The following is a 21,089-nucleotide window of genomic DNA, read 5'->3' on the forward strand; positions in this document are numbered from 1 at the left end:
TAAATAAATAATTGTGTTTATTTAAACGTTTTTTTTATATTTTAAGACAGCTTTTGTATAAATAAAATAAAAAATATACAGCTTATTTAAAAATGAGATATCTAGCTTTCGAGAATTAAAACATTCGAGAATGTTTACTATAGGAATTAGTTTGATCTGCAAAAGCTTTCTTTGTTTGTCTGTAGTCATTGTAATAAATAGCACGCGCTATTTTCTAATCACGCAAAAAGCACTTCATTAATAACGCTACGTTGTAACGAGAAAAAACATATCTATACAATGTTTATTATTTTATTTTATTATAAGTAGTCACTTTCGACAAATCAGTACGACACGACTCTAGTTATGTTCTTTAATGTTTTATTATAATACTACAATTGTGAACTATAATAAATATAATAATATATTAGCAGTTTTTTTTGCAAACAGTCCTTGTAGTGCTAAATGCAAGTACAAAGTACAGTTTTCGAATAAGTTTCGCTTTAGGTAGGAATTATGTCAGTAATTTTTGGTAGGCAGCGGCCTGGCTCTGCCCCTGGCATTGCTGACGTCCATGAGCGACGGTGACCACTCACCATCAGGTGGGCCGTATGCTCGTCTGCGCACAAAGGCAATAAAAAAATTGTAGAACGAATGGAACACGTGATTATGGTGTCTGAGATTGAAGTTTTTAAAAAGGACAAGAAAGCTCGTGGAATTAAATCGAATGAGCTTATTAAATCAATAGTGATGCACCGGGTCTCACATTTTAGGCCACGATGACTCGTAAAATATTATTTTTAATGCTTTCGAAAACGGATGAGTGTAACGTCTGTCTGGTGCTAAGGGTTAAATTTCGTTCGTAGGACAGCTAAATCGCAGCCCAGTTTTAACGGTTAAGAGTTTGAATGCAATTTCTCAGCTTACATTTATATTAATGTGGTTATTATAGGGCGAAATCTACTTACTGGATTTTTACTTTAACACCATATTTTTTATTAAAAAAAAAACTCGTAATTACGTCATTTTTTTTCCTACCCAACCTGATTGTCTTGAGAGACCATTTCAGCGCAACCTTAACTAGTAGGTGCTCAAGGGGCTCAAACCTTACGACGTTGTCAACACTGGCCCTGGCAAGAGCAGTGCTTCACAGAATCTACCAACGGATCGGAAACGCGACCGACTCAGAAGATCCGGCGAGAAACTCACTCGGTTAACGTCGTCATGACGATCGAAGACATTCATCTTCTTTTAATTAAAAACCATATCTAGTGTGCCAGTGTGAACTAATCTAAAAAATACCGCGACCTTCCCAGATACATATATACAATTTCTCAGTTTATATTTCATAGTTAATTATCAGCTTACATAAAGCCTTCTCGTTTGCCGCTCGTATTTCAATCATCGAAGCGTGCTGCCGCCACTGGGTCATTAGTCAATATTAAATCAATTAACTCGTTGATGCTTAAATTAAAATATTAAAAAAACTAGTCGGGGACGCGAGACTGTGTGGAGCGCTTCGTTATTTGTCGGCGCCGTTCGGAGCCGCTTCGGCAAGCCAATCGCGGCACACGTATTTTTTCGTTTCGTTTCATTTCGTTTCATCGAGTTTGAAATCACAATGATTCTAAAGAAGTTTCACTTCAAAAATCGTTCATTGTTCGATAAAGTTTTTTTACTGGTAGATTTTCGAACAAGTAGTCACATTATCACCTCACGCTTCCACGTTTGAGCCCCGAGAGCCACCCACACGTTAGGGTTACGCTGACATAGCCTCTCAAGGCTATCAGTTTAGGTAAAAAAAAACTCACGATTCGACGCACGAGATCGATGTCAGAATCGTATCGTATAAATCGGATCGCGGGTCTGCTCCAACCAATCCGTGCTTGCAATAATCGTTGACGTCATCTATAGTTAGACTCCCCGCGCATTAGGCAGCCAGACGAATATATGGCGTTGTATGGAAGCCCGCGCACATAAGCAGCCCGGAACCCTTGGCTGTTGCAGCCAATACAACGCGTCTGTTGAACGGCAGCCAATTGCAGCCAGAGCGAGTGTTGTCGAATGTATGTGGCTGCTGTCAGTCCCCGCGCACTTGTTGTAGCAGCCAATGCATATTCGTTTTGCCAAATGTTAGTTATATGACACAGGATGCTTGTACAATCCCTTGTATTTCAAAAAAACCGGTCAGGGTACGTATCAACATCTTTGAAATAATTATAGAATAACCCTTTTGAGAGCCGTTCTAGAAAAAGAGGATGAATCCAGTGTCTTTTCTTTGCGTTTTATACGAGATAAAGTCCAAATCGGTCGACGAAAGGATCATAAATGAGCCTCGATTTGCTTCTATAACTGGCTGCTTAAATATGCCAGCCAGGCTGCCTAGTACGCGGGGAGCCTGATTCGTCAATCACAACTAATGCGCATACGAAGCGTGTCTCTCTAACGTGTCTGTGTTTGTGCGCGCAGCAAAGAGCAGAACTTGGCCGCACCCCGGAGCAATTGGTGAGCAAAACGCAAGTGTTCATCTCGCTTTGAATGCGTTCTATTTTGTTTGTTTGTTTTGTTTTGTTTGCGTGCTTTACTTTTGTCTTGTTTGTCGGTATTGTTTGTGATTTATGTTGTTTGTACGTTTAAATGTTTTTATTCAATTTACGTTTTTTTTTCCTTGTTTGCCTCGGAACGAATTGTTTGGTGATTATTTTGGGTTTGAACGTGTCGTGTACCCACTACATACGTCTAGTTGACGTCTCAGATCTTAACGCAGAATTATTTCGTGTCAAAAACTTTAATATTCCTTTTTATCGTGATATAAATAAGGAAGCACATAATAATATGTGTTCATGAAAACTGTAGCTTGGCTTTATTTTTATTGGAATTCGTATTTTCGTTGCGTCTACACTTGGAGAAAGCGGCACGACATGAGAACCCTCTTGTCGTGGCCGCTGGGAATTACATACCCGATCCTGTAGCCCGAATGGTAAATAGTCGGCGTCGCCCAACTCACGTCATTACGGATACTCCCGATCCATTACCCTCCTCGTCGAACCCGTCGTTTGCGACGAAGGGCTCGACGAGCGAATTAACCCATAGACCCAGCCCACTGAGTTTCTCGCCGGATTTTCTCAGCGGGTCGCGTTTCCGATCCGGTGGTAGATTATGCGAAGCACTGCTCTTGCTAGGGCCAGTATTAGCAACACTCCGGTTTGAGTCCCGTGAGCTCACCTACATGTTATGGCGAAGCTGTAATAGCCTCTCAAGGCTATACATTGGTAGGAAAGATGGGTGGACGAGCTCACAGCCCTCCTGGTGTTAAGCGGTTACTGGAGTCCATAGACATCTACGACGTAAATGCGCCACCCACCTTGAGATATAAGTTCTAAGGTCTCAGTATAGTTACAACGGCTGCCCCACCCTTCTAACCGAAACGCATTACTGCTTCACGACTGAAATAGGCAGGGTGGTGGTACCTACCCGTGCGGACTCACAAGAGGTTCTACCACCAGTAATTCAACCGATGTGTCATACGGATGGAAAACGTGCAAATCTTTCTATGTGAATTAAAAAAAAGATTCTATATAACGGGCTATATATCGATTCTGACGTTGACATCGCTACGCACACTACAATATATATGAAATATACTGGGTTCCTCGAAATTCAATTACAATTCTGAAGTCGTCGTGGCCTAACGAGTAAGACGTCCGGTGCATTCGTGTTGAGCGATGCACCGATGTTCGAATCTCAGGCGGGTACCAATTTTTCTAATGAAATACGTACTCAACAAACGTTCACGATTGATTTCCACGGTGAAGGAATAACATCGTGTAATAAAAATGAAACCCGCAAAATTATAATTTGCGTAATTACTGGTGGTAGGACCTCTTGTGAGTCCGCACGGGTAGGTATCACCACCCCGCCTATTGCTGCCGTCAAGCAGTAATGCGTTTCGGTTTGAAGGGTGGGGCAGCCGTTGTAACTATACTGAGACCTTAGAACTTATATCTCAAGGTGGGTGGCGCATTTACGTTGTGGATGTCTATGGGCTCCAGTAACCACTTAACACCAGGTGGGCTGTGAGCTCGTCCACCCAAGTAAGCAATAAAAAAAAAACCTAATTCGTTACAATAGTTCTGGGAAAAATAAAAACAAAGATCCATTTAACTCGGTTAACTGAATAGCCAATACAAAATCTATCGGAACTATGCGGCAAAATACCTGAAACAGCGGAATCTACAGACTCAAGAAGTTACACGCGATTCTTTAAAAAAACTTTTCTGAGGCGATTTTAAAATATCAGTATGTGACTATAGTAGAATTATTTTGTCCGTGCAGTGTGTGTCATAAAAAATCGGAGCGGTGAAGCGAGTATTTCGCTCTCTCTTCCACTCACGAGCCTTAAGGACGGGCATAGTGATGCGCATTATTGTTGTCGATAAGCGTTATCGATAGTGTATTTAGTTTTGTCATTTTGTGGGTTAGTGATTAAAATGAAAGAAAGAATCACTAATCGAACACTTACACCACGTATCGCCGCAGCAAGTTAACGAGAACGGCAGATATTAACACTTTGTAACTTTTCGGGACTTATTCTTATTTCAGTGAAAATTTTTAACTCATTGTTGATAACGACACCTGCAAATGTTATTTTGAATAAATTCTGCCGTTTTGATACAAAACAAAGGAGTAGTAGCCATTGTGTCACTAAAGAAATTCAGAGAACGAATGCATAAAAACACATTTCTCTTCGACAAAATATACTATAATTTGCAGGTAAGTACAAATTACTCTTAGCATAACAATGTCTCACCACCCTTCGTATACCACCCCGCCGCCGTGTACCTATCTTCGACGACTCATTTATTTTTATCGATAATGGCGTTGCGCCCGCACAACATGTTCACCGCCCTAGCCGAGCTATGTTTTATGGCCCAAACTGCACGGACAAAATAATTCTACTATAGTATTTGTTTTTAAGAAATATCGATTTTATTCGGTTTTTAAATGTAATAATAATCGATTTGAAATTAACATAACGTTGTGTACAAAAGTGAGTTACACGGTTTGTCAATGTTAGGGTTTCTTGTGAGCACGCACGGGTTACTACCGCCACCCTGTCCTTAATTCTCCATAACAGTCGTTAGTTTAGATAAGAAGGGCGGGTTAGTCGTTTATACAACACAAATGAGACCTTCCAGTACGTGTATCGAGGTGGGTGAAGGGACGGGAAGGGATTGTGACATCCAACTGTCTTTATATTATAACTAGCTGTACCTGTCCGCTTCGCTGGGCACTTAAAATTAACATTATTATTTCTCATCCCCACAAAGATTCTCATCATTAACGTCCCCGCAACTGGTGTAGGGAGTCCAATACTGATATAAATATTAGCCTATCCATTAAGTACATGTATTTTCTACATGGATACCAAGTTTCAAGTCAATCGGATGCATGGTTCAGCAGTTATAACGGAACATCCATAAAAACCACTAGATTTATACATGTATTAGTATAGATTATTTAAGAGATTGATCTACATGTCGGCTCCATTATCGTGTTTCTTGCTTTGCTAATCTCAAACTTTTGTATCTATTGGTTCTTTATTCGTTCGTGCTTTCATTGAATGTTTTCGAAAAGTTATTACGCAAATCTATAAGTATACAACTATATATATACATACATGTTGAAGATTCTTAAATAAAACATGTGATAAAAAAACAACAAAAAAAACTAGATTTTTCGTGAAATATGCATGTTCTTATAAGTTGGGAAATTGTATGTAATAAAATGGTGTGAAGATATTTTTGTTTTTAAAATTTGTCGATGTCATTTTTTGGTTGTTTTCAAATAGTATTGTTAATGTGGAAAGTCCTCAGTAATGTATTTTTGTATTGATCCAGGACGAAAACGAAGGTCCTGTAACGAAGAGCATTAGATTGACGGCCGCCCTCATCCTGAGGAATATCGTCATTTATTCGAATACAGGAAGACGGTGAGTTTTAAATAAGTTGTTATTATACTAGTACTTTTCATACCCGTGTGCTTAGTGCGAGTTTTTTAACGTTCTCGATAGCGTGAAAGTTAACCCAATTTGTTTGCAGTTGGAACAGCGCCCCTAACGGCAAACATACGATCCCATTCCATACAAATATGAGCTAACTTTTACGCTATCGAGAACGGCAAAAAACTCGCATTAAGCATACTGATCCGGTAGACCGAACGGTAAATAGTCTACGTCGCCCTAAACACGTCATTACGGATCCTCCCGATCCATTAACAGTGCTTTTAGGTACCACAAGCACCGGTCACCGTTCTCGTTGAACCTGTCATTTGCGACGAAGGGCTCGACGAGTAAGTTAACCTACAGACACAGCCCACTGAGTTTCTCTCCGGATCTTCTCAGTGGGTCGCGTTTCCGATCCGGTGGTAGATTATGCGAAGCTCTACTCCTGCTAGGGCCAGTGTTAGCAACACTCCGGTTTGAGCTCACCTACTAGTTAAGGTTACGCTTATATAGCCTCTCAAGGCTATCAGCTTAGGTAGGAAAAAAAACCTTATTTATTTACGTTGTTTCAGGCAATTGCGTTCGTACGAGTCGCATTTGTCCGCGATCGCGCTCAGCACAGTCGAAGCCTCGCGCACGATCGCCCAAGTACTGTACGACATGAACAACATATGAGAATCGCTTAACGGGCACAAGCCCTGAGCGGACGTGCGAAAAGCAGAGCCGCGTTGAAAAAAAAACATTTTCTCTAACGTCATATAAAAACGGCCTTAAGCGTGGCGCAACACGAAATAAAAAATAAAAAAAAATTCTCTAACGTCACATAAAACTGGCCTTAAGCGTGGCGCAACACGAACTGTCATTTTGTATGTCTAATACATAGATCAGTATTTTATGAAATTTTTAAACGGGTTACGTTCGATTGTGTGTGTATGTTTTATTAGTGCGCGAACGAGTGGATAGACATTAAGTATAGTTTTTTTTTTGTAAAGTAAGGTATAATGATAATTGTTTTGTATGAATGAAACTTGTGCTAGTGTAAGTTTGAGAAAAAAAAAACCAGAGAGACTTGTGTTTCATTGACAACTACATAATTCGAACGAAGTTCCGTTTGCTTTATCTTTTTGTGTTTGTAATAAGTAAAGATTAAAAAAAATAAAAAAATAAAGAGTTAGTTAAACGATGCATACAATGTGAATGAAATCTGTATGAAGTAGATCTTGCAATTTTTTTTCGAAAGATGAAAAAATATTTGTCAATATTTTATTATTTATTATAAAAATATAAAATATTTTTGCATTTTCTCAAATAGGACGGTAAGCTGAATCGATAGAGAAATGTCTCAGTTACAATATTGTATTCAATACAAATTGTATACAATATTGTAAACTCCGTTCCAATATAGATGTATTTTTATATTCAAGAGATTAATGTTTGATTCGATTAAAATCGATCAGACAAACAAAAGCAATCGTAGCGATTATTAATTTTTAATACTTAATAATTTAGTCGATATCGATTTAAGTGCTTAACCCGGAAGACTTATTACAAAAAAAAGGGCGTGCATACAAAGTACACATGTCAGAAGTGAAACTTTTTTGGCGAACTGATTTATAAGTCTTGCTTATATTTATACAAATCTAAAACTTTAGATTTCCGAGACTTAGAGGAAGGAAAAAAGGAAGATATGTTCCCGCCAAAAGTCTGTCAAATGTCAATCTCAAACCTCAGTGTTGACAGTCACATTATGTTTAGATTTCTAAATTGTAAATGACTAATATTTTGCCAATTGAATTGACTAATTTAATTTCATGCTATTTGATTAATGTTCCAAATTCTTTTGATTTCATTTCAATTCCTATTAACATTTTTCACAAAAAAAATATAAAATATTAGGCTGTATGGTATGATACATTTGCCTTTCCAGTTACAAATACAACAACAACTACTACTGACATTTGACAAGTACTTCATTTCAATAATAGTTTGATGTCACTTCCGTTACATCCCTGCGTGACGTTCTGTAAAAATTTTACCCTCATGCGCTTAAAGAAGTTTCACTTCAATAAATGCTGTATCGGACAAGCAACTGGTTTTCGATTATCAAAAACAGTTTATACACAATTCGGCTTAAAAAAACTCGTGTAGTCAGAAGAATACAAGAATAGTTCACGGGGACGAAGTTATTGTTGTTGTAGTCCTAGGGTATCCCGCTGGTACATAGGGCCCTCACAAGTTGTCTCCACTTTACCCTGTCTTGCGCTTGCTCCTTGACATCAAGTTACTAAACGAAGTTAATAAATGTAAATTTTTTTAGATATTCCACATAAAACTATGGACACAGTAGTGTGGTAGTGCTATTGAAGTGGTAATAAATAGTGTTCGTAAAATTTAAAACAATATTATTGTTAATGCTTAGCGATCTTTACGGGGAAATACGACTATTTTATTAACTAAATTAACAAAATAGCGGTTATTCCAGATATATTAATAATAATCAAGAGATCAGTCACACACACACTGTCGTCTAGCCCCAAACGATTCCCAGTACTATGTTTAAATATGTAGATAATAAACATCCAGACAAAAAAATTTGGTCACCACATTACGGTTTGTCCGATGGCTGAATCGAACCCACGTCTCCGGCCCAGCACTTAGGGTTCCTAACTACTGCACCATCGCGTCAGTCTATGTGCTTGCCGCATGTGATGCTCTTTTGTTTTGAAAGGAAAATTATTGGCCTACAGTGAGATGTTAAGGACAAAAAAAGTGCGCGTGAATGAAGTGGAACTTCTTTTTCGATTTGTAGTATTGTGGTTTTCTTTATTTTTCATCGTTAAATCACAGATTTGTCTTTTAATATGGAATGCTGTCTATAAGAGATGCGACATCTTCTACATTTACACTCGTATTATATATATTTTAAATTATAGATAGAAAAATAAATTTATATATTTTTTTAAATACTTCATTAAAATATTGAACGCTACTGGTTGCTTACGATCGCGTTGGCCTGTAACAGGTATACTATGCGCATGCGTTCGAGTGCCACGCATTCACTCTCGCTCTGTCTCTTTCTACTCCATGGTAGCGTTAAACGTTTAACGCAACGTTGTTGGAAGTCGCATTAGAAGTTTCACTTCAAAAACAAACTAGTCACTGTCATTATCTTATACAGTGTTGATGTGTAATGTCAAATTTACTTGTCTAAACTTCGCGTTCTCATTTGAAGACTGTGAATGTAGCTTAGGTTATATCTAGGTATCTCGTAAAGTTTTACACATAAAGATTTAATTTTATTTTATTTTTATTATACAGAGATCTTACTAATTTAGTGTTCGGTTGATTCTGAAATGCTAATCGCTAGAGATTAGCTAGTATTGGAACTGTTTAATTAGCATCAATGAGTACGTGCGAATAATATAAAAAAGCTATAGTATTTTTAAATTTTGATTTTATAAGTAGCATTGTAAGTTTTAACACAGACTCACAGACTTGATTTTTTTATGTAATCTTACGTTCTACTCTACAGTTTTTGTGTCTAGAATAGAGTGACGTCATAATTTGTGTAATTCAATAGACGGGTTGAATTTGTTATTAATTCTTTTTTTTTAAATAAATAAACAAAACATAAGTGAAACGTGTTATTGTGTTTTATTTATATCATGTTTTCAGTGTCCATTGCTTTGAAAGTTCATTGTCCATTGCATTGAAAGTGTGGGATAAGGGTTGCGGGTCCCCGGATGTTTCCTCTAAACACGTGTCCTGGAACCTATACATGTGCTCAACCACCAATCTCGATTGTGCAAACCAGAGACTTAGAGACCTGTTAGATGATCTGATGACCAGCAGATTATTATCATAGGCTGAAGTAAAGTTAGTTAGTTTAAAAAAAATGAAAATGGTAAGTGAATAAATCGGTGCGCAAGGAATACTTAGGCTCTTAATAGTTACAATAAATGGATAAGAGTTTATTTGCAGATTCAAATAGAATCGATTGATCGAAAATTGACAGGGAAAACATTAAAATATATCGCAGATACGGTGCGATAACGTCACTCATGCAAATTATCTAATTTTTCAGGAAAATGTTGGAAAATTCAACATCTTATTGTATATAATTCTTGTATAGTTCTGCTAGGCTATAGAAATAAAATGATAATATTTAAACTCCATCAGCAAAAGCAAACATCTCGCTCGTCTCACTAATAACTATCAAAAAATGTATTTTCTCATACTCAATTCAGTGTTAACAAAAATTGCATAAGTGACTTTATAGCACCTTATATGCGATATATATTTAAACATATATTACAAGTTCTTTATCTTTATTCTTTATTGTACACATAGTTAATATTACAGTAATTGCGATAAGATATAAAAAATGGCGAGCTTAACTTTCTTGAGTTTTCTACCAGCTAACCGTTCCTAACGAAGGAAAGTTTTAAATGAGTGTTTAAAAGCTTTAAATGAGTTAAAGTGGGGAGTCGTTTAGTGGGTGGGCCCTAAATTCCTTGGGTCCGCGGTCTGCTCTCAACACCTGCAGATCGTTGAGTCTCACATACCCCGCACGCCCCCTAGGCGCGGGGACCTCGTAGGAGGTTCTTCCCTCGGCCCGAAAAAAAATATTTTTATCGCTTAGACTGTTCATGTCACAATGTCACTACTCGTGTAGTGATGTTTCACTCTTCCGATTTGCTTTTTCTATGTGATAATTATTTTATCAATCGCGATTTATCGTTATATTAATCGGTCAACATTTTGTATCGTAACAAATATATGAATAAGAACTAGTAAAGAATTACGCTGTTTTAATGTAAACAATTATTTTTAACATTCAAATAACAGTAATAGTGGTTAAACATAAATAACAGTAAGCTTGTATGCATAAATAACAGTAAGCTCGTATGTGGTTGTTATGCACTCAACAGTCGCGGATTCATGCCTCGGCACGTATCATCGGCGGTTTTTCCGGAAATCAGATGTAAGGAAACTAGCATTCTCAACATTTTTATTGACTTCGAAAGCCAGTCGACCGCCCTTTTGGTGTTAACGGTTGAGTCACTTACTTACCTAGGCTTTGCAGTCGAATTGCATCAGAACATTTATTGTACCGCTTATATTACTACTGGTGGTAGGACGTCTTGTGAGTCCGCGCGGGTAGGTACCACTACCCTGCCTATTTTTGCCGTTAACCAGTAATGCGTTTCGGTTTGAAGGGTGGAGCAGCTGTTGTACTGTAGTGAGAGACCTGAGACCTTAGAAATGATATCTCAAGGTGGGTGGCAGCATTTACATTGTAGATGTAGGAGAAAAATCAAACGTATTTTTCAGATTTACTGGATGCTTGTGTTTGAAAACTGAAGTGTTGGTGGGTATCCACCGTACACGAGATCCATAAGGGCTGCTCCTAAGACTAATCTACACTAATATAATAAATGTGAAAATTTGCCTGTTTTGAGATACTCAACTATTCAATGGAATGGATGATGACATTTACTAGCCCATAGAGACAACCCACTGACTTTCTCGCCGGATCTTCTCAGTGGGTCGCAATTACGATTCGGTAGTAGATTCTGCGAAGCACTGCTCTTTCTAGGGCTAGTGTTAGCAATTCTCTCAGGTTGAGCCTGTGAGCTCACCTACACGTTAGGACGAAGCTGAAATAGCCTCCCAAGGTTATCAGCGTAGGTAGGGGAAAAAAAGTTCTCATTTAGACAATAGGAAGCGTCCTACCCGTGCGGACTCACAAGAGGTTTTATTACTGGTGGTAGGACCTCTTGTGAGTCCGCGCGGGTGGGTACCACCACCCGCCTATTTCTGCCGTGAAGCAGTAATGCGTTTCGGTTTGAAGGGTGGGGCAGCCGTCGTTACTATACTTGAGACCTTAGAACTTTTATCTCAAGGTGGGTGGCGCATTTACGTTGTGGATGTCTATGGGCTCCAGTAACCACTTAACATCAGGTGGGCTGTGAGCTCGTCCACCCATCTAAGCAATAAAAAAAAAAAAAAAGGTCCTGCCGCCAGTAAAAGTAAATCGCGATGCACTATGCCTTCGCTTATATTTTTAAAAGAATTCTTCTGCAGCCCTAGCGAATATCTTGCTTCCTTTATAAAGGCATCGCTCGGGTTATAAGGAATGCAAGCAGCTGCATATTACACTTCCGGCGTGTAGAGGCACTCGACTATACATAATTATTTACTGCATTTCCAACCTTTTAGTGCTAGAGCTGTGTATAATAAAGTGGCGAGTTTTCAATAAAATGTTTATTTTCAATTCTGTTGTGTATTTTTTGATGACAAAAAAAAAAAAATATATATATATATATATACAAGCGGCCCAATCCGACTCCGCTCGGGTCTTAAACAAAAATTTCAACGATATTTGACGTTGTTTTATTTTTTAAAATAAAAGAACACTTGTTGCGGCATAACTATAATAGTTAGACATATTCTTTCGTTACACTTTTTGTAAATAATAATGTGTTCTACAAAGTCGTAGTAACTACATTATTTTATTCTATCATCAATAGTTTTCGCAGGGCACGCGATGTAAATAATATTTTAGGTATTTTTTTACACCTTGGGTTACATTATTGGAGTTTTAGTAAGGATCCCTAATTTTTTTCAAAAAAGATTATAGCCTATGTCACTCGGGAATAGTGTAGCTTCCAAACAGTGAAAGACTTCATTCATTCAATTTCAAATCGGTTCAGTAGTTTCGGAGCCTATTCAATACAAACAAACAAACAAATCTTTCCTCTTTATAATATTAGTATAGAAGTATAGATTTCAGATATTTATTACGGTTTTGTTTTTAGACAATGTAAGTTTAAATATATACATATATAGATAATAAACACTCAGACAAAGAGCAAACAAACCTGTTCATCACACGAATGTTTGCCCGTTGTGGGAATCGAACCCACGACCCATGGCGCGAAAGTTATGCTCCTAACTACGGCATTACCGAGTCAGAGATATACACGTAATAATGGGAAAATAATCCAGACAGGAATGAGTTTTATGAGGTTAGACAAAAACAAGACGATCCGAGTACTCATTAGAAAGACAGCTTAATAATTTTACGTACGGTACGTATATTTGTGGGAAACTACACAAAGTTCAGTGGAAGAAGCAGCGTTTGGCGTTTATCTAACAATTGGCTTCTTTGCTTGAAAGAGCTTCTTTTTGCGCGCGAAGATACGTAATCTTTTGTTGCTATTACTATCAAAAAAAGGTTAATACCGTGAGTAAATTTTTCACTCGGAAATCCTGGTAGGAAAGTCGTACTCTAAAAACTTAGAAGTCATGTCTCAAAGTGGGTGTATTTATGTTGTTGATATTTAAAAAAAAGTCGGAACCTTTAAGGTTTTATTTATTGATTAGATGGGCGTACAGGCTAACGGCTTTCCTAGTGTTAAGTGGTTACCGGACCCGGACATCAACCATGTCAATGCCGCCCCCGTCTTGATACATGAGTTCTAATTCTCAGTTTTTACAGTAGTACGGTTGCTCCAGCTTTCAAACCGAAACGCATTACTGCTTTACGACTGATATAGGAAGAGCGATGGTACCCACCCGTGCGGGCTCATAAGACGTCCTACCGACAGTAATTACGTGAATTATACTTTTTGCGGGTTAGGCTTTAAATACACGATATTGTTCCTTCACCGTGGAAGTAATTCGTGAACATTTTTATGTACGTATTTCATTAGACAAATTAGTACCTGCCTGCGGATTCGAACACCGATACAGTCGTATCTCTCGATACTAATTCATCGGCCGTCTTATCTTTTGGGCCACGATGACATAAACGTCAGATTAAACTGTGAATAATGTATCGATTTCATTAATTTAAAAAATTTCGAACAGATAAAAGAGAAAAGAAGTTCAGAAGGACATTACAGCTCATATAACCTTCACATGTCCAAAGCCACAGATTAACGAATGACAACTAACTGTTCGAGGTAGAATAAGTTCCTCGCGTCCCTCGAATTTCCCCCTAGACAGGGTAAAGCTCTTTGTAGTTTGATCGATGTGTCGCCTGTACCCATCTGTCTTCATTGTCTTACTCGCCCGAGCGATTCGTCTTAAAAATAATGGTGATGCGATCACGACTGTTTCTATGCAATGCGGGACGAAAATATATTTCAAATTTCTTCGTTCTAGTTGTCTAAGTATCATCTGTTTTTATCGTATCTCATGGGTTGACAAGCTTCTCTGATGTCATTTTTATAATTATTATATTATTATTATTGTATTATATTATTAACTAGCTGACCCGGCAGACTTCGTAGTGCCTCAATCGATAAATAAAAGACCTAAGCCTTAAACAAACAAAAGGAATCCGTCCGACGGGGGACACATCAAAGGAAAAATAAAATTGTAATTTTTATGTAATTCCGAGCATTTTCATATTTATCTAGATTTTAAATCTTCTCTGGACTTTCACAAATAATTCAAGACCAAAATTAGCCAAATCGGTTCAGCTGTTTTCGAGTTTTAGCGAGACTAACGAACAGCAATTCATTTTTATATATAGAGATTACTGGTGGTAGGACCTCATGTTAGTCCGCGCGGGTAGGTACAACCGCCCTGCCTATTTTTGCCGTGAAGCAGTAATGCGTTTCGGTTTGAAGGAAGGGGTAGCCGTCGTAACTATACTTGAGATCTTAGAACTTATATCTCAAGGAGGGCGGTGAATTTACGTCGTAGATGTCTATGGGCTCCAGTAACCACTTCACACCAGGTGGGCTGTGAGCTCGTCCACTCATCTAAGCAATAAAAAAAAAGTCAAATTATTGACATCGTGTATATGAATACCCACATTGAGATAAAAGATTAAAGTTGCATTTTAATTGTGCTGTACAAGAGTTGCACCCCCAATCACTACGCATGTCCGTTTTACTTTAAAAATAAGCTGAATGGTGCTAGTGCTAATCAAAGTACGAACTAGTACCAGTAAGTTGACGTGGATTAGGAAAGAAGGAAGATTGTAGGACTATTCGGGAAGTCTACCCTTTCGAACACAAAAAATAAATAAATAAATATTTACTAACAATCACGCCACGTTAACTGGTCCCGTGGTAAGTTCGTAAAGAACTTGTGTTACAGGTACCAGATAACGGATATAAATGTAATATTTTTATTATACACATACATATATTTAATATACATCCATAACCCTGGAAAAGACATATTTATATTTATCATACAAATATCTTCCCTTGGCGGGATTCGAACCCGCGACCCCCTTGTGTAGTGACCATGTCACTTACCACTACACCAGACGGCCGTTAAAAGGAAATTAAAAAAAAAGGATGAAATAGGAAATTAATTAATAATTAATTATCAGAATCGGTTCAAGTATTCTCGTGAAATCGGTGAACATACATAGATTAAAAAATTGTGGTCGAATTGATAGCCTCCTCTTTTGAAGTTGAAGGTTAAAAAGCGTGATTTTGGTAAATTAAATAGCTCCTTAACAATTTTTTTTTTATTGCTAGGATGGGTGGACGAGCTCGCAGCCCACCTGGTGTTAAGTGGTTACTGGAATCCATTGACATCTACGACGTAAATGCGCCACCCACCTTGAAATATAAGTTCTAAGGTCTCAAGTATAGTTACAACGGCTGCCCCACCCTTCAAACCGAAACGCATTAATGCTTCACGGCAGAAATAGGCAGGGTGATGGTACCTACCCGTGCGGACTCAGAAGAGGTCCTACCACCAGTAAATTTATTATTCAAAAATATTTTCATCTCCTACGTAAATGAAGCCGCGGGTAAAATTTAGCGTTATCCCAAAGTAGCTTCCACGCAGACGAAATCGCGGGCAAAAACTAGTTTGAAAATACATTTATTAATATAGAATAATTATTTTACGCGTCAATGTGTCAAGGAAGGACTTTCCCACTGAAAGTAATTTTTAACTTTACCAGAACGTTTGTTTTTTCCGCCCATCCCAAACGCTGATCCTAAAAGAAATTGTTAATACATTATTGAATTTCTTTCAGTAGTCGAATTATGACGAAGAAGAATGGTATTTTTTTTTTATGTTATTCCGACGCGAGGGGTTGCGAGTTTTCATACTTTATTGACTTCGTTTTGAAGTTGATTATGTATGTGAATGATGGATAACTTTTAAATTACTTACTTCGAGTAAACTTTATTACTTTTGTTACACGGGTAAAAATATTTTTAACCGACTTCAAAAAAAGGAGGAGGTTCTCAATTCGACTGTATGTTTTTTTTTTGCAGATTAGTTTGGGTCTATAGAGACAGTCTTTGAAGTTTGTATTGTTACGCAACTAATTTGTTTGTCTTATTAATATTTTAAATTACGTTTTTAAGCAATTGTCACTTTATGCAAGAATGTAGTGTAGGTATACATTGTTTTACTGTTTGTAATAAGCCGTGTAGGTTTAATAAAATTCGGATTTTATTATACATTTTTACAAAATTATTAGAGATAGTAAATACATATAATCGTAATTAAACAATTGTCATTACAATTGTACGTTGTAAGTGTTGCTACGGTAAATATGCTAAATAGAAAACATGCTTCCGGCAATGTTGCCATTAACGAAAACATAAAGGGCACTTTGTCATTTTCTAATTTGACAACCGAATTTCTAATTTGACACCGCCCTGCCTATTTCTGCCGTGAAGCAGTAATGCGTTTCGGTTTGAAGGGCGGGGCAGCCGTTGTAACTATACTTGAGACCTTAGAACTTATATCTCAAGGTGGGCGGCGCATTTACGTCGCACATGTCTATGGGCTCCAGTAACCACTTAACATCAGGTGGGTTATGAGCTCGTCCACCCATCTAAGCAATAAAAAAAATTGGAATCTGTTCATATACTGAATATGCAGCATTCACCAACATCTAACTAACTTTTTCTTTTTTGTCACGAGTACCGTAATTATACACATGAGATAAAGTAAAATATGTACCAGAAGATAGCTACTTGGTAGGACTCCTGGTATATTGCTGATGTCCATGATCGGCGATGGCCACCAACAGATGGATCTGCTCGTCTGTCTACATTGGCAATATGTTTTTATTATCTTTTATCTCTAACTCTGGAATAAATAAAAAATTTGAAGTTATAATTGAGACCTTAGAACGCATATCTCAAGGCAGGTGGCGGCATTTACGTTGTAGATATCTATGGGCTCCGGTTACCACTTAACATCAAGTGGATCGTGAGCTCGTCCCACCAACTAAGCAATAAAGGAAATATATGAATAAATTATCAAAGATTTGGTCTGTTAGTCTCCTGTCCTAATGACGAGTTTTATAATATAATTTTTATCTTTAATAATTTAAATCTTGCTGTGTGCTCTCGCAGAAGCTAATCTCTGACTATAGAAACACGCTAATAATCGCGAAGCCCTTTCCAAAGCCTTCACAGGGTAAAGGCACAAAATTATCTAATCAAAATAGAAAATTAATCATGCGACCTAAGTTCATTAAGCACAAAGCTTCCTCCGAGCTAATCCTTAAAGAGTCCAAACCGAGAATGATTTATGAAATCTTGTGAAGACCCTAATTAATCTACAGTTAACCTGCTCGGTGGAGCTAAGGTACAGTGACCTTGTGACGGGAATTATTATGTGGTGGCGTTTGCTAATTTCGTAGCGTTCACAGTTTCGCATGTATGAGTTAATAAAGTCATTCGCGGCTTAGAAATTTCATCCTAATGGATCACGATTTCAAAGAAATCAACTTCGACGATTAAAAAATATGCTGTTTAATAACGCGTTTTTATTGTCATTTTATTATTTGCGATCAATTTGTTTCCGTCTTCCGTCACACAAAAACTGTACATTATTATTAATTAAATAAATATAATAATTGTTAATAGATCGCGACACAAGAAACACTTTACTGTATCAACCCGTGAACATAATAAGTCCATCATTAATATGCATTTTGTTGATTTCATTTTTGATGCTTCTTTTTTCTTGTTAGGCATGCATTTCTATTAAGAAGTAAAATTGGTGTGCGCATTTTTCTCATGAAGTGGTTGAAGCATCCACACAGCACTACTTATTATTCCACGGAGAAAAATGACCAGAGAACTAGTAGATACTTACTAGTACATTACTGGTGGTAGGACCTCTTGTGAGTCCGCGCGGGTAGGTACCACCACCCCGCCTTATATCTCAAGGTGGGTGGCGCATTTACGTCGTATATGTCTATGGGCTCCAGTAACCACTTAACCCCAGGTGGGCTGTGAGCTCGTCCACCAATGTAAGCTAAAACAAAAAAATATATTCTACTAGAATTACTAGAGCTGCGTTTTGTATTTGTAGACAAACAAAGAAGTCAAAGTTCGTTCCAATACGAAGGTCTGTTATTAAAGTAATATAGAAGCGTTTTCCAAAAAAAAAAAAAATCGAGCACGCTCATAATTCGATCTTGATAAAGCCAACAAAATTATTCGACGTCACGAAACCGCGGTTATATTCATAGTCCTCATTATGATAACAAGTGTAATTTTACAAAAGCTATTTTACTTTCCAAACGTAATTAAATTCGGTCGATTTAATTATTTTTGTGCATACTAGTTGCGTGACGATAGTGGCTTATTTAATTTAAAAGTTATTTAGATTCACGGGTAAGGTTTATTTTTTATTTTCACGGACCGCGAACTTCTGTACCTTGCTATTGTAATTATCACGCATTTGTTTGAGCTCGTATTCTCTTATCGTACGTGAATTGTACTATGAAAGAAAACATATCTACAGAGTAAAGAACAACTGTAAAAGGCTTGAATTTAAGCGGATGATAAATTGACGCTTTGGGGATAAACATATTCCATTTCGAGGGGTGAAAAGCGACATTTTTGCAAATTTACAGGAGAAATATAGAATTGTTGATAGTAATACTAAATATAATAAAACAGCCCTTTAATTACAAATAAATGTCGCGTATTAAGCGCAATGTCTCTTAAACCAAATATTTTTTTATTGCTTAGTTGGGTGGACGAGCTCAGAGCCCAGCATTACTGCTCATGCGGACTCACAAGAGGTCCTACTACCACTGCAAAATAATCTTTCACGTTACGTTTATACGTTTGGAATTGGTCGGAGCGGAGCCGCCAACTATATTTCACATAAACCGGCTGGAAGAGATCTGTGTGCTTAGTGCGAGTTTTGTAATGTTCTCGATAGCGTTAAAGTAGTATGCAGTAGCCCCTAGCGGCAAACGTAGCCACAGGTTCCGACTCTATACAAATTTGATTTAACTTTTACGCTATCGACAACGTTAAAAAGCTTTGGTTATGTATTGGTCCCGCTTGTAAGATAATAATATAAATGTAATAAAAAATAAATAGATATAATAAAATTGCCACCGTTTAATATTACGTATATTTAATGCGACAGAAAAACAGCGTTAGTTTAAATTAAATGAAGTCATTCTGGCCTAAAGGCTAAAATATCCAGGGTATTTGTATTTAGTGATGCGATCGTGCCGGTGTTCGAATTCCACAGGGTGTTGTAAATTTTTCTAATTAAATAATTTAACTGTCACGAACAGCTTCAACGATGAAAGAATAACATCGCGTATTATATATCATACCCGCTAAAATTATAATTTTCGTAATTACTGTTAGATAGGCGTCTTGTGAGTCTGCACGGGTCTATTTCATTTTACTAGTGGTCCCGCAGTAGTCAAAATTCGACTATAATTAATTGAAATTATAAGTTTGAACGTTATTATAGTTCTATTGTTAAAGACTATTATACTTCTATAGTTACAGATTTCGCCAAGACTACACTGTAGACAAATAAACAACATTAACCTATTCTCAATTTGATCACGGACTAACAAAAGTTTGACAATAAACATAGAAGTATTCATATGCGTGTGTGTCAAATACATGGTAGTGTGTGTAACGTTTTTTTTACTGATTTAATGTATTATTAATGCATATTTTAAAAAAAAAATACCATTCGGCACTCCTTCTCTATGTTCTCTATAATTGTGGGAAATTTCATACTCCTCTGTCCGCGAAATTTTCGTAAAAAGGGATACGAAGTTTTTCCTTCACGTAATAATATATAGATTTCATCTGAATTGATTAATGTCTCAAATTAATCAACTTCATTTCATTTCGCTTCGTATCACTTTTCATGAAAGAGAATAGAATACACAAAATATTAGGCTGTATGGTGTGATACCTTCGCATTTCCTGTTGGAAAAATGGAACTGTAGGCCTGTTGAGGCTGCGATGCTGGCTTGCTGTGGGACGACTGTCAATGACGTGTTTTTATCTGCGAGAATGCGGGGATTGTGGTAGCCGAAGTTCTTGATGCGCTGATGATGAATCAGAAGGTTGCGTGTTCATATCTCGTCGCAGGTCACCAGTTGTAGGAATATATACGACAAAGGGAAGATCTTCCACCGAGCGGGTGATATTGCTCGGTAGACCGACGGTCCCAATGTTGTTGTTCGGAACTTGTATATATGCGTTTTATCTTGAAAATGTCGTAAGCGAGATTCAGGCATCTGTCAATTATCTTGCGTTGTATGATGGCTACCCGCCATAGGAACTACTAGATACTCGATTATCTGTCAAAAAAGTCAAAATACATACCTCGTAATTTTATTCAAATATTTAAAACACTAGCTTTTTGAATTGACTCAGATGTTGATACTTCGTCTTAAAATATGTTTGGAAGTAAACCTATCTTGGAACATCAGACCGATACTTTATACCCTGTCAGGTAGTAAGTTCTTTGAAACCATTCGCATTCCGTCTACGTATGTAGGTAATTTGTCGACCAGACAAGGCCGGGATTAACTGATTGTTGGATGTGGTACTTTTTAAACTATCAAACGTTATTATCAGAAATAAATTCGGATCTGGTTTGCGTAGGAGGAGCTCTTGTGAGGCCTTAGTGTATTTTTTTTATTGCCTAGATGGTTGGACGAGCTCACAGCCCACCTGGTGCTAAGCGGTTACTGGAGCCCATACACATCTACAACGTAAATGCACCACCTATCTTGAGATATAAGTTCTAAGGTTTCAGTATAGTTACAACGGCTGCCCAACCTTTCAAACCGAAACGAATTACTGCTTGACGGCAG

At 37.4% G+C, this 21,089-nt stretch overlaps 1 protein-coding gene across 32 annotated transcripts in view; it reads left to right on the top strand.

Annotated features, from left to right (window-relative positions):
• Bap170 (Brahma associated protein 170kD) overlaps positions 1-7,122 on the top strand; it is a 56,673-nt gene extending 49,551 nt beyond the window's left edge. For 19 of the 32 annotated variants that reach the window (XM_089739973.1, XM_089739978.1, XM_089739976.1 and 16 more), the window contains 3 exons: positions 2,449-2,484; positions 5,880-5,971; positions 6,556-7,122. In XM_089739973.1, coding sequence (XP_089596099.1) covers positions 2,449-2,484; positions 5,880-5,971; positions 6,556-6,658 — 231 coding nt within the window. In that variant the 3' untranslated portion in view covers positions 6,659-7,122. The remainder of the gene's footprint in view (positions 1-2,448; positions 2,485-5,879; positions 5,972-6,555) is intronic. The other 13 variants (XM_089739980.1, XM_089739982.1, XM_089739981.1 and 10 more) reach the window with 1 other exon arrangement.
• The last annotated feature ends 13,967 nt before the right edge of the window (positions 7,123-21,089 follow it).

This window comes from Bombyx mandarina, chromosome A1, assembly GCF_030267445.1.
Source record: "Bombyx mandarina strain Sakado chromosome A1, ASM3026744v2".
Lineage (NCBI taxonomy): Eukaryota > Metazoa > Arthropoda > Insecta > Lepidoptera > Bombycidae > Bombyx > Bombyx mandarina.